General features: G+C 49.9%; 5 protein-coding genes across 5 annotated transcripts; 2 read left to right on the forward strand and 3 right to left on the reverse strand.

Annotated features, from left to right (window-relative positions):
• Positions 1-379: 379 nt before the first annotated feature.
• Positions 380-4415, reverse strand: KY384_004555 (uncharacterized protein; the record flags this gene model as incomplete). Its single annotated transcript, XM_044813060.1, has 3 exons — positions 380-1892; positions 1942-3956; positions 4071-4415. The coding sequence occupies 3 exons, from the start codon at positions 4413-4415 to the stop codon at positions 380-382; spliced, it is 3873 nt and encodes a 1290-aa protein (XP_044670480.1).
• Positions 4416-4837: 422 nt separating this feature from the next.
• KY384_004556 (uncharacterized protein) lies at positions 4838-6814 on the reverse strand (the record flags this gene model as incomplete). Its single annotated transcript, XM_044813061.1, has 1 exon — positions 4838-6814. One exon carries the CDS (start codon positions 6812-6814, stop codon positions 4838-4840), a length of 1977 nt encoding a protein of 658 aa, XP_044670481.1.
• A 647-nt stretch (positions 6815-7461) lies between these two features.
• KY384_004557 (uncharacterized protein) lies at positions 7462-9070 on the forward strand (the record flags this gene model as incomplete). Its single annotated transcript, XM_044813062.1, has 3 exons — positions 7462-7549; positions 7657-7666; positions 8224-9070. 3 exons carry the CDS (start codon positions 7462-7464, stop codon positions 9068-9070), a joined length of 945 nt encoding a protein of 314 aa, XP_044670482.1.
• A 969-nt stretch (positions 9071-10039) lies between these two features.
• Positions 10040-11133, forward strand: KY384_004558 (uncharacterized protein; the record flags this gene model as incomplete). Its single annotated transcript, XM_044813063.1, has 2 exons — positions 10040-11047; positions 11113-11133. 2 exons carry the CDS (start codon positions 10040-10042, stop codon positions 11131-11133), a joined length of 1029 nt encoding a protein of 342 aa, XP_044670483.1.
• A 515-nt stretch (positions 11134-11648) lies between these two features.
• KY384_004559 (uncharacterized protein) lies at positions 11649-12901 on the reverse strand (the record flags this gene model as incomplete). The annotated part of the gene is made up of 3 exons (XM_044813064.1): positions 11649-12301; positions 12369-12584; positions 12892-12901. 3 exons carry the CDS (start codon positions 12899-12901, stop codon positions 11649-11651), a joined length of 879 nt encoding a protein of 292 aa, XP_044670484.1.
• Between the last annotated feature and the right edge of the window lie 96 nt (positions 12902-12997).

Consider the following 12997-nt stretch of genomic DNA (forward strand, 5'->3'; position numbering starts at 1 on the left):
TCTAGGCAGGTATCCAGAGGTAACGAGTAGGCCAGTTGTCTGTACAACGGCGAGCTAAGCACCCAGAGTTGGTGAATGGTATTTCGCGGTGGAAGCCATCTGACCCGATCTCGATCAGCGCAATGCAATGCCCGATAAGGCATCTTCCCCTTCCCAGAGATCATGAATCTAGATTGCTGATAAAAGAAATCGGAGCATCTACAATAGCTCACTGGTGGCAGCAGCTGACAAGAAGAAGTGAATGAATTGAACTACTTACGATGAATAAGGCAGTCTCAACAGGGGGTATCATATTCGACCAAAGAAAGAATGCATCGCTCACTGGCCTATTCTCCCAATTTTGCCCCAAAGCATTCTCCACCAGAGCTGCATAGATCATTCAGCCACCATCGGGCCCGTTATCATCAACCCCAAAAATCTTCACCTCGCCCGCAGCTCCTTTGCTTAGCCCCATTTGGCCGAGCAACGGCGCTGCATCATCCCTTTTCTCTCGAACCTCTTGCAGCCGCCGCTCCTCCTTCCGCTTACCCACTGCACGTCGGGCAACACCATCACGCCATTCACGCCACTCCTCAAACTCCTCTCGTTGTCGTTGCACCTGCCACGTACTGCTCTCTTTGGCTGGCCGCCACCGCAAGCGCGTCTCTGCCGTTCGGCGCTGCAATTGGATCGGCTGAGAGCCCGGCTGCGAAATGAGGTGGACCATCTCCTTAAGAACATCTTTGGCTTCACGTGCAAGATGATCCTGTGGCATGACGCGAGGAGTGATAGGTGTCGATAAGAAAGAGTTGGATACATTGACGAATGACTGGTGGTGGGCAGTGCGTAGATAGCGGACCGTAGATTGTAGGGCTGCCATCTCAGCCTTAAGGCTGTCGATCTGCAGAAGCGTTGTCACCGAGGTTGGCGTGACGGCGGTGCTGGCAGCTTGATCGGTTCGCAGGTCGGCTGGAGGCGATTTGGGGGCTTGCTTCCACGTCTCACGCTCACCTTCGAGTGTCTCAAGCTCCTTACGTAGACGAGAAAGCTTGGCCACATAATCCTTTTCTTTGTTTTTGAATGATTCCGAAACAGCTTCCAGTTCTTTCAGCCTTTCTTGTCGACTGGCCGATTCACTGACGCGTTTCTCGAGGACTTCATTCTTTACGCTGAGCTCCTCCAGTATCTTTTCCTTGATTGCAACTGTCGTGCCTTTCGCTGTGACTTCGTCTCTCAGTCTAGAAAGTTCAGTGTCTCGTGCCGCAGAGTCAGCTGCCTCGTCGCGCATTCTTTGAGCCAGGAGTTTCCACGGAGGCGGTGGCGGCGGAGATGGAAACTCTATAGTCTGCGCAAGGCTGTTTGTAAGGTTCAAGAATGACTGGAGTTGTGCTGTCGTAGACTGCTGCTTCGCTATAAGATGTGTGTAGGTCACGGGGCCCTCCGAGAAGCCGGCTGAGATTCGAGAATAGGTGGAACCCACTGAATTTATGTCATTATTGAGAGAGCGAAGAATAGTGCCGCTGAAACTACGTATGTCTGAGGCAAAGCTGGAGGTTGACTCCTGTGTATGTTCGATGATGTCGAGAGTAGAAGGGTCGAGAGTCAATGACCGAGACCTGAGATCCTCGATTTGCCGCACACTCTTACTGATGATGATCTTGCCACTTCTGCTCTGAGAGACCAGTGTGTCGATTTTCTCGAAAACTTCAAGATAGTCGCTTTCGTCGGTTGAGCCCTCGCCTTCACTTGCAAGAAGCGCAGTCTCCAACCGGCTCTTAATGGCGGCGAGTGTGCCAGCAGCAGTCTCGAGATGACTATGCATCATTGAAGTAAATGCTAGAACTTGGCCGGGATAGTGCTCCAGATCGTCGCTGATGTGGACTTCTGCAAGATGACTTGTGAGAGCAATTGTTCTAAGCTGTGATTAGTCCGTATTCATAGAGCGATATTGAGACACCATACCTCTGCAATTCGCTGGCGCACAGTTCGAGTTTGAGCTCATCCCGCTTTATTGCATCTATCCAAGTATTGAATGCACGTTCTACAGGATCGAGCTCGTAAAAGGCGCCTCCCAGCCGCTTGAAGCTATCTAGGTTGCAGCTTTGCACATGACTGAAGAATCTATCAAAAGTGGAAGAAACCCATACCAGCTTGTTGAGTATGTCATTCAGAAGAGCAATGTCATCGTCACCGACAGTAGAAGTAGGACCATTCTGTTTCTCTCTGACGAAGTTGTGCATTATTTGTGCTTTGAAGCTAAGTCTTCTAAATCGAAGCAGAGCCTGCACAGAGTCTTGCTCATTCTTGAAGGCATCCGGAAGGAATTGCTGAACAATGGACAAGTGCTCTATCGATTCTTGCGCTTGCATCTTGCCCAACTCAAGATCTATAGCTTTGACTTGCGTTTTGGCGGCTGAGGTCTGCAAACGCATGTTGAGATCCATCATCGCTCGAGAACGGTTGCTGAGCTCGTTAGCCTCTGACTCGGTGATTTGTTGCGACGCCCGCATGTCTTCAAGGTCGCTTTGCATCGTTGCTACAAGCTCTCGAAAGCGAGAGACTGTGTAGTCTAAATCTTGGATTGTGCCGTCTTGGACAGCTGCTTTCTTGGCTTCTTCACCCAACAATGCTTCGTTGTAATCGATCTCGTCTTGTAGTTGCTTTTCCGTTTCTACGTGGTTCAACTCAAGCTCATCATTGAGGTCTTTCAGACTTTCCAATTCCTCAATCGCTAACTTCAAGTCTTCCACTTTCTCGCTCAGAGTGAGGTTCTTATCGGTGAGTTCTTCGATCATATCATCTGCGCCCAGTGTAGCATCTAGTTGCTGCCGTAACTCTTTCACAGTGCCGTTGGATTGCTCAAGATCCTCTTGCGTCTGACCATGTTTGTCTTTCAACTTGTTCATATCTTGAACGTCTGCCTCAAGCTCCGCTATCTGGTCTTTCAGATCGGCTTCTTGTTCCTGCGTCACATCTCGTAGCCGGACAAGGGCTTCTCGTAGACGTTCATTGCTCCTTTCTAATTGCAGCCAACCTTGGCTAGTCTTATCCTCTGGACTCATCTCCTTTCCGAGTTCTTCATTTTCCTCTCGAAGCACGGAAGCCTCAAGTTCTGCTTCCTCATATTTCTGCCGCAATGCTTCTAATTCAAGCTTGAAAGACTCGGCAGTCTCTTCTGCCATCTCCCGATCTAATGTAGCGACTTCTAAGATGGTATCATGTTCTGATAGACGTCCTTCCAATTCATAGACTTTTCCTTGCTCGTCTTTGATTTGCATTCTTAGATCCGAGATTTCTTTTTGTTGAGGCTGATACTTGGCTTGTAACTTTTGTATTATACTTTCGAGCCTGTCTCTTTCAGCTTGAATCTTCTCTACTGATTTCAGTTTCTCCCTGTCATCTGTCCTTTTTTTCTCCATGACACGGAGCTTGGCTTTAAGGTCTTCCAATTCTTTGTTCACCACTGCTGAGTGGGGAGGCCTCTGGAGATTTGAGGATGGCGATCTCCCTCGAGAGAATGATGGTCTCTCAGTGGGTGGGTGCTCAGTTTGTGACTCTTCGGACAGGGGAGATTGGAGATATGCATGGGTGTCGTCAGGCGTGCCGGAGGTTGGCGAGGTGAGTGCAGGCTCCGAGACTCCTGCTAGGACTCCGGGTTCATTGGTTTTGCTTGCTTGACTTGCCCCGCCGACTGATCCTATCCTTTTGCTTAGTCCTAGTTGTAGAGATGGGCGTTTGGCCGGACTGCGTGACACCGAGGACGCTTGGCTAGGGGTTTTTGCGGTACCATTAATTGTGTTGGCAATTGATTGCCGCGGAGCTCTTGCAGTAGCCGAGTTCTGTCCAAGGGTTGATCGCATAGGTTTTGATGGCGGTAACATCGACTTTCGCGAGGAAGCAGCAGGAGTGCCCGCCCGGGATGACTGAACAGAGGATGAAGAGGAGCCAAGTTGCTTTGTGGGAGACTTGCTAGGAGACTGTAGCTGTCAGAAGATTCTCTATAATTTATGAGCAGATTCTCTGACCGCAAGTCTAGATACTCTAGAGGCAGGGGTGGGGCTAGAGGCGTTTATGCTTTGTCGTTTTGATACTGAATCTGCCAGGCTCTGCCTTTTGCTCCCTCCTGCGACCATACTTGATGGTCTTGGCTTGAGTGCTGCTCCATTTGCCTTGCCTGTGACCCTAGGTGCTTTTGGAGTAGGTTGTTCGACTACCGTAATCGCCGCTGGTCTGATGAACATGCCATGCGCCGGCGGGCACTCAAAGTATCGTTGACCCTGTACCGCGCCATCATTCTTGCCTGTAGCATCTTCCAACTCGACTCCGACCCATTCACCGTCTGCAAAACGGGTGTCACCGATGTATCGAACTGTTGCTGGCCGTCCATCTGAAAGTTCTACGGATTGACCAATTTGGAACTCGGAGAGCTCGCTCATTATGGTTGCGAGTCATGGCAATTTATAAAGAGGGCTCAGTGAGGCGACATGGTCCCGCGACGGCTATAGATAGCGACAGATGACGATCCGTTCCTTTGTAATGCTCAGTTTACTCCTGACGATTGCGCGCTCTTTCTAACGCGGCGCTCATCTTATCTTATCTTAGCGTTGCATTTGCGCTTGCACAAAATCTGCATAAATTCTACATTTCGCTCGTGTCGATCAAGTGCATTTGCTATCTAAGTCGTGCTGAACGTACACTTCTGCTCACAATCATGAGTACCTTTCTGGACAAATGCTTCTTACCTACGCTCGTGTGGTAGGATTGCGTACCGCTGAAACAAAGATTTATGCCTGCAATGCAATACTTAAAGCTCATCTTGACCATCCTTTTCATAAGCATGTATCAACCGTATTGCTCTTCAACCCCTAGACATCCTTCTGAGCACTTCACCGTGAGGATGCAGAAAGTCCACATCCGCCCTTAACCCAAACCCTTCGTCTGCACGTTGCTTGCTCATCGCGTCAATCAAACCCCCGAGATTCCCGTCATGCTCCCCAACTAAGCTGACAGCGCAGAACTCGCAGAGCCCAAGCCCACAACCATGCTCATTAGGAAGGCATTCTCCTCCGTCTTGCATTCCTTCCAAACCTGATTTCTTCGCGCATTTGAAAAACGCTGGAGCTGGACAAACGGAGCACCATTGGAAAGGTGCGGAGGCCGCCATGCCGGGCATCATATGTTCTGTGATACTTGTGAAATCGAATGTCGCAGGGTCACTTCCTTCGATAGGCTCAAGCTCATGAACATGGCAAGCTGCTATCATTAATCGTTCTAGGGTGCATGTGTCGCACATTCGGCTGGGTGCGTGGCCAGCTGCGGTATGGCCGCCACCTATCTCGATATAGCCTTCCTGATCGTGGTAGTCAATTACTTCGATCTGCACCTCACCAAGACCGAGTATGCCATAGATCAGATCATCGCACCAGTGGCAGGCTATGGTGTCGTTTTGCGTAGGCTCAAAGTTGAATTGGATGGGATTGGCTAATTTCGTGACTATGGTCTTGATGGACGATTTGGTCGGACCTAATCTCGTTCTTGGTTTGGCGATCCTCGGTAATGGATCTTTAGATACGTTTGCAGGCTCTGTTTGTTTACGCCCTGCATTTTGTCGGTTGAATGCTCGCCTGCTCAGTGACTCGAAGGTGCAACTCGTGTCAGCTTCCAAGCAACGCTTGCAAGGTGGATGCTGGCGCTTCCCCTTGAGAGAGCACCATTTGCCTGCCTTTCGGCACTGCGTGCACGTAACAAACGATCTCGCATTCGCTTCGTCTGGTGTAGACCCCACATCATAGCATGGCCCAGTTCTAGTCCTCCCACTCTTTGGTCCAGCAATGCATTTCCTGTTCATGAGGTTACAATTCTGGCATGCACCTCGTTGAGTTGGATCAGAAGCAAAAGAACATATTATTTTCTTCGAAATACAATACAGGCAGCGCGCCTTCTCCGGAGGTTCCAGGAGCAGCTCGCAGTCCACTTCGTCCTCGGCACATAAGTTGCAGGGATACTTTGAGCCTCCCTCGAGAAGTGGACACGGATGACCAAAGGAGAAGCAAGCCTTGCAGCCACGGGCTTCTGGATGGCCAAGGGTAACATCTTCTAGAGAAAGGTCTTCATCGTTAGCGTCTCCAGGTGAGAGATTCGGTCTGTCGCGAAAGTCATAAGAATTCCAGTGTAGGTACTCCTCCTCCGGAACAGGGTCGTGTGACTTCCACCATGCTTCCCAATTAGGCTCACCATTTTCTGTTGTGTAAGCTGGCCCTGGCCAATTGTCAAGAGATGAGCCATAAGATTTCATTCGTTTAGCGGCGTTTGCAGACTCGAGTTTGAATGTTACAACTTTGCGTTTTCCCTCTAAGCGACCACGCTGCCATGTCACCGTTTTTGGTCTTTTAGCACGATACTCGGCATAGTTGAATGGTCTTGTGGGCTGTGGTCGTTTGCGTCGGAGGAAGCATTCGACTGGTGGCTTCAGCCATGGGTCATGCTTGGCATTGGGATCATAGTTTGCTGTAGCATCTTGATCGCCCAAGGCTATTGAGATGCAATTGTCTGATTCTCTGGGTTTGAGTCGAAGCTCATATGGTAATGGATTGAACTCAGAATTGAGAACAGAAGCAGGGATGTCTTCTCGGTTCAGGTCTGTCCATCGTGGAAGTTCAGGAGGCGAGACCGACCTCTCACTCAATGGCGATGTTGCACTTGAATATGACGTGGTCTCGGAAGATGAGCTAGGATGCTCTGGGGATCGAGACGAGACTTTATTAGACCCTATATTCCATTCGTCGCCAGCAGAATATGCCGATAATTTTTGAGCCACGGAAATACTGTCTGACATGGTCATAGATTATGTGGCTCTCGATTCCGGCTTTTGGCCAAAGAAGCTATTCAGAAATGAAGCTTGGTCATGACATCTTCCGAAGATGGTAGAGATTCGAGAATGATGAAAGTCAATGAAACCGAGCAAAGAGCAGCAGATCTTAGGGCACGGTCAATGGTCAAAGCAACCAGCATTGGCAAAAAGGTGCCTCGCGAAGTCGGGCAAACCAAGAGTCACTTGCCTGACCACAAGAAAAGTCAGTATCGAAGACGAGAACCCGATATCGAGTCTGCAATGTGAACCAGCAAGGAATTATGAAGGGTGAAGCAAGTCAGTTTGGAGACATTTGGAATACCAAAGAAGTGGAACTTGATGATATAAAAAGAACAAGCCGTAAAAGACGAAACGATTCGACAGACTTGTGCGCATCGACAAGGAGTTCAATGTTGCAGAACAAATTGTCAAGTACGTACGATGGACCATCGTATCCGAATGCGACGAGATTGAAACCACGTACGAAAATAGAAGTAACTTAACGTAATCAGACTAGTCAGGTGGATAGCGAACCAAATTTCGAAGAGGATCAGGTTTAATTGAAGTCGTAAAGTTGGTGGTGAAATGTAAGTCCTGAAAATTTGCGTGAGCCAGACGTAGCTGAAAAAACAATGGCTCAATTGAACTCACCAGATCGAATGATGGCAGCTCTGCGCCAGTATGAAATCAAAGGATTAAAAGATAGCATGGAAACATGTGGTAAGGTCTAGCAATTGTCAAAAATTTGGTGAGATCGAGTAAAATGGCCACTCCAAGCTTGCAGAATGGGGCTGGAGATCTGTGGGGCTGAAGACGATGACCCACAGGACCAAAAATGTAAGTACTGATAGTATTCAAGATGACTGAGTCAGGCGGCGATCATGCAATGGGAGAGGATAGGCACTAGTAGTTAAAGAGTGAATATAAGCAACCCTTGATTTGTGAAGAAGTCTGACCATTGAGAGCAATCGGCGATCGGCGAGCTTCAAAGGGAAAGCCGTGCCACTTGTAGCCTCAATCAAGTCACATCAATGGCTGTTCCTTGGAGGAGAAAGGTAAAGCAGGCGAAGGTTCAGTAGGAAATAACATGAATGATGAGACGCCGGATTTAGTTGCCCACTTATGAAAACCACACATAGCTTGATGAGCAGATGTGCCATTTTGAATCAAGGTAGGTGTTCAATTCACTTTATCGACTTGGCAATCTTAGGCAATGGCGTTTCACACTTCGCTAAATTATAAAGGAAAATCCACTTTGCTATATGATTTTGAAGTTTTCTGCTTTGTCAGCCTTTTGACCAATCACAATAGCCGACTGTTAGCTTGACTTCCACACAGCTTCCATTGCTCCCCGCTCATCATGTTCCAAATGCAATGAGATTGTTTCTCATCAGACACGGTGAGACAGTTGATAATGTAGCAGGTATCTATGCTGGAGTCAGAGACTCCGCCCTTACTGTTCATGGTAACCTGCAAGCCGAGAGACTGGGAAAGTACCTGGTCGACCGAGGCTTGAAATTTGCCTACATTTTCTCATCGGACCTTCAACGAGCCTTCAAGACTGCTGGTGCCATACACAAAGCCGAAGAAGCCAAGCAGCCAGATCAAGAGCATGGAAGGAATGCTGTCACGCAGCTAGAAATTCTTCGAGAGCAAGACTTCGGATACTACGAAGGAAAACCATTCTACGCACGCCCTCGAGACAACAAGCGGTCTGGTAAGGAAGAGCACAGGACGCAGCATCAACAATATCCAGACTTCAAAGATGTCGAAACCAAGGAGTCGATGAGCGCAAGAATGAACACATTCGTTCAAGACTACCTCATACCCGTATTACAAACGGAAGAAGAGGAAGAAGAATATACTGTCGCCGTTGTGTCTCATGGGATTATCTTGTCCCATCTCTGGCGATGTTTTCTCGGAGCTTTCGCACCGAACAGCGTCTCCCTTGCTCCAGGCCTTCCAATGGGGAGAGATGGCCCTACGCCCCTAGAGTACCTAGGCGGTTGGTCGAATACTGGGTATTTGGAACTCGAGGTTACTCGCAACGCAAATGATTCGAATGTCAGCCCTGCGCAGGAGAGTTCATCTACGCTTCTGGCTGGTCACAAGATGAATATCAAAGCTGTGAATGGAAAAGAGCATCTTGCTGGTCTCAAGCGTACACGTGGGGTTGGTAGCTCGCAGCACGACGAGGGTCAGAAGAACATTGACGCTTTCTTCAAGAAGCGCAAAGCGTGATGATATTATGAGCTATCAAGGGCTGCCCTGCAGCTGTAAATTTGTGTCAGATTTACGCCCTTACGACTTGGGGGTCTATGTACATGAACCCATCAACAGGTACGTTTGTGATTTCATTCATTGCCCCGGATTTCCTATGATGAAGCAAATTTCACAACACAGACCTGTTCTGAATTTTCGTGTGGATAAGGTTATTACCAACTGCTGTCTGAGAATCATACCTGTCAGATCGCGCGTCGCCAAATCTTATACCCTCAGTATCATCGTGCTGACGTGATCCATAGGTTCTTGACTTGACAGATCATCCAGTGACCAAGGCATGCAGATGACACTAATCCACGCTCGCGTGCACTGGTTTGGCAACGCGTGGATTGGATCTCGAAGACCGATACTGCGAAACGGATTCGCGCTAAGGTTTCCTAGCGCCGGAGCCAGCCACCACCAGCCACTTTGGCTAGCGTGGCTCGCCCAGTCTTGGCAACGGCTATCCAACTTTTCAGCATCTTGAAGCTGGCAGCATGGTTGACGCCTTGGTTTTCAGCTGTGATCTGGCAAGGGCAAGCGAGCTCGACAACATAAGCCCCATCTAGTTCTGACGATCACATGCTGAATATCCGGAAACTGCGAATAGGCATGCGAAGTTCTATGCGAAATTGGGCAGCATGCCCTGCCGACGACGAACATCAGGTGTGTCAGTCACTTTCAGAGCATCAAAGACATAGACCAGTGAGTCCAATATCTCAGAGTAATTCAATCCATGCACGCTTCCACTTGCCTATTACGCGGCTCCGCTATTATTTTGTTTGTCAACCCTCCTGCCACCCCTGCCCAGCCTCCACGCTAGCCTGCCACACCAAAACAATTTCTGATATTTACCTCTCCCTCACACCACCATCGCTTCTAATCCTTCTGCATTCCTCGCATCCTGCATACCTCGCATTTCATCTGATCTACATATTTTACTCAAGAATGTTTTTCACTATCTCTCGCCTCGGCCTCGCCGCCACCCTCATCGCCGCTCCACTCCCTCTCCTCACCAACGCACAACAACAATCCACCACAATCTCTTTCTCCGCAAATGGTGTCCTCCAAACCGTTGTTCTCCCCGCGCCCGCCCTACCTACAGCCACTGTCACAGTCCCTGCTGTCACAGTAACTTTCATGCTCCAAAGCGTCATCACATCAATCTACACCGTCACCGGCCCCGTGGACGCACTCTCCGGTGTTCCCTCCGATCTCCCCGCCTCGGTCGGTATCGTGACAGACACCGCGCCCGCCGGTCCAGTCTTCCCATTGCAAGTCGGCGACTTCTCTACCAACGTCGTCCTACCCGCCAGCGCATCCATCCCTTCAGGTCCCGTCACACTAGCACCCGTGAACGTCGTCCAACCCTCTGCGTCACCCTCGCCAAACGCCTCTCCCTCAGAAGCAGCATCATCACCCTCAGAAGCCGAAGCCAGCAGCGCCTCCGCCAATGCGGTCGCCGCAGCAAGTCAACAAGCCGCCGTGCAGAGCGAAGTGTCTGGCTCCGCATCATCACCACCTTTATCCCTCGCCTCAGAAAGCAATGGTCCGGCTGCAGTCGTAGTACCCACGCCGTCTCCTGTGCCCACTGATACCGCAGCCCTGGCTTCAGCATCAGACACAGCAGCAGCCGTCGCCAGCGCAGCGAGCTCGTCAGCATCAGATACCGCAGTCGCCATCGCCAGCGACGCCAGCGCCTCAGCGAGCGGGGCTTCAGAATCCGCTGCTTCTGCTACTGGCGCAGTCGCTAGTGATGCGAGCGCGGCTAGTGAATCTGCTGCATCTGCGACTGGCGCAGTCGCATCCGCTACCGAATCTGTCGCCAGTGATGCCAGCGCGTCTGCTAGTGCGGCCAGTGACTCTGCTGCCTCGGCGGCAAGTGCAGTCACTTCTACGACGTTTGGAGCTGAGCCGACGACGATGGGGACGAGTGTTACGTCTGGTATGGGGTCGGTGACGAGTACTGATACGGCGAGCGCGACGCCGACGGAGAGTCAGAGCTCGGAGAGTGCGGCTAGTTCGTCGAGCCCGAGTGCTAGTTCTACGAAGGCGCCGCCGGCGAGTGGGGCGTCTGTGTTGGGTGTGGGTGGGGGGTTGCTGGTGGGGGCTTTGGGGGTTGTTGCTGTGGTTTGTTGATGAGGGGGAAGGGAGAGGGGTATGATGTGGGATTTTTGTTATGTGATTGATGCGATGAAGCGATGATACCAATATGGCGTTTGAGTGCGTGGAGTTGAGGGAGGGCGGCTTGGTTTGCATTACCTGCTAGTTGTTGACGCATTGGATTCTATGAGATATATTGAGCTTTACGAGTTTAATGGGATGGTAAGACAATCGAGATTGAAGGTCAAAGGGGCAGATGCGGAGGATGATGTTGATACCCACGATTCGACTGCATATGGTTTTCGGTTATAGTAATTCAATGACTCTGAATAAAGATTCAAAACATCTTGGTTATGTTATTGAGTACGTTCTCTGGCTGCCGCTTTTATCTTGCGAGATTCTTTCATATGTAAACACTAGAGATGGCTTGACGTATCCTACAGGCGCTTCATCATCACCATATTCCCGGCAGTATAGCATATCTCTTTCTCTTGTAAGTTCCCCCAAATTCTTTCCGATACCTCGCCTCTTTCTTCTTCGCCCAGACACCCATCTGCCCTGTCGCCACGATTGCAAAGAGAACCGTGCTCCAGTTCAGACTCACGAGCGCAACACCTAGCCATGCAACCACTTCGAACATGTAATTCGGACACGTAACCCAATCGAAGCCCAATCCTTGTGGTATTCCTCTCTCTTTACCTCCACTAGACCTCAGGCCCCTCAACGTCAAATGCGTGCTCAGATTCCCGAGTTCACCCAGAACGAACAATGCTAGCCCCAACGATGTAACGATCGGACTGGGACCAGACTTGCCATAGAATGATTGACGATATATCCAGAATGCCATGTTGACTCCGCTGAGTAGCCAGTAATGAGCGCTGTTTTTGAAGATGTTGGAGGTGGGCATGGTCGAGGCGCTGAAGCGGTGGATGAAGAGGGTTTCGAGTTCACGTTTTAAGAAATGTGTGACGACGAGAATGAGGGTTAGAGTTTGGGTGTAGGAAGCTCCCTCGCCATTCTTGGTGAAGAAGGAGTAAAAGGCTGGGTGGATGAGGATGGGGCCAAGGTATTCGACGAGGAAGACGGTGCGCCAGCGTATTTGTGGGCCTAAGGGGAACGAATGTAAGCTAATCAGGATATATGTAGTAAAGCTGTAGTGGGGTGCTAGACGTACCAAGATCTTTCACGTATATCGTACTTTGTTGTCTCAGGCCCGTCGTTTGAACCAGCATACCGGTGTCGTTGGGCACAAGCGCTCCATCGCTGCCTTTGGTGATTCGTAGGCGGTGGACTGAAGCGCCTGATTGGAGTGCAATCTGTTTGTAGAGTTCAGATGTTGGCTCTGAGGATACAACTATCGTCTCTTCTGGCAACTTTTTGACCGGTCTCCCTAGCCTCAGTCAATCAGGGCTTCAAGCATGAAAGCCGAAAGTCTACCTCTCGGTCGCACCGATAGCGTGATTTTTCCTTGAGTCATACTAGTAGAGTCCAGGTTACACGTAACTAGTTGTGTCTTCACAAGTCAATTGACTCAATTACATGGTCAATCAGTAACGTCCGTCTGACAGAGGAACATTGCCAAGCCTTTTCATCTCATCGGCCCGGCTTCACTAAAATCCGAACTACCTTCAGATTTATGATGAAAGCTACGGGAAGGCGTGTTCGGAGCTCGACATATCCTCACGTGTGACACACACCTGCTGACATCTTGCACAACCTAACAACTCTCTTCTACCTCCATCATTACTCGATACGACATCGTTCACGCATCAGCCAGTGCTGCACCACTGGGCTGAACTCCTG

Source organism: Bacidia gigantensis (genome assembly GCF_019456465.1).
Source record: "Bacidia gigantensis strain McMullin 20006 chromosome Unknown contig_231, whole genome shotgun sequence".
Taxonomy (NCBI): domain Eukaryota; kingdom Fungi; phylum Ascomycota; class Lecanoromycetes; order Lecanorales; family Ramalinaceae; genus Bacidia; species Bacidia gigantensis.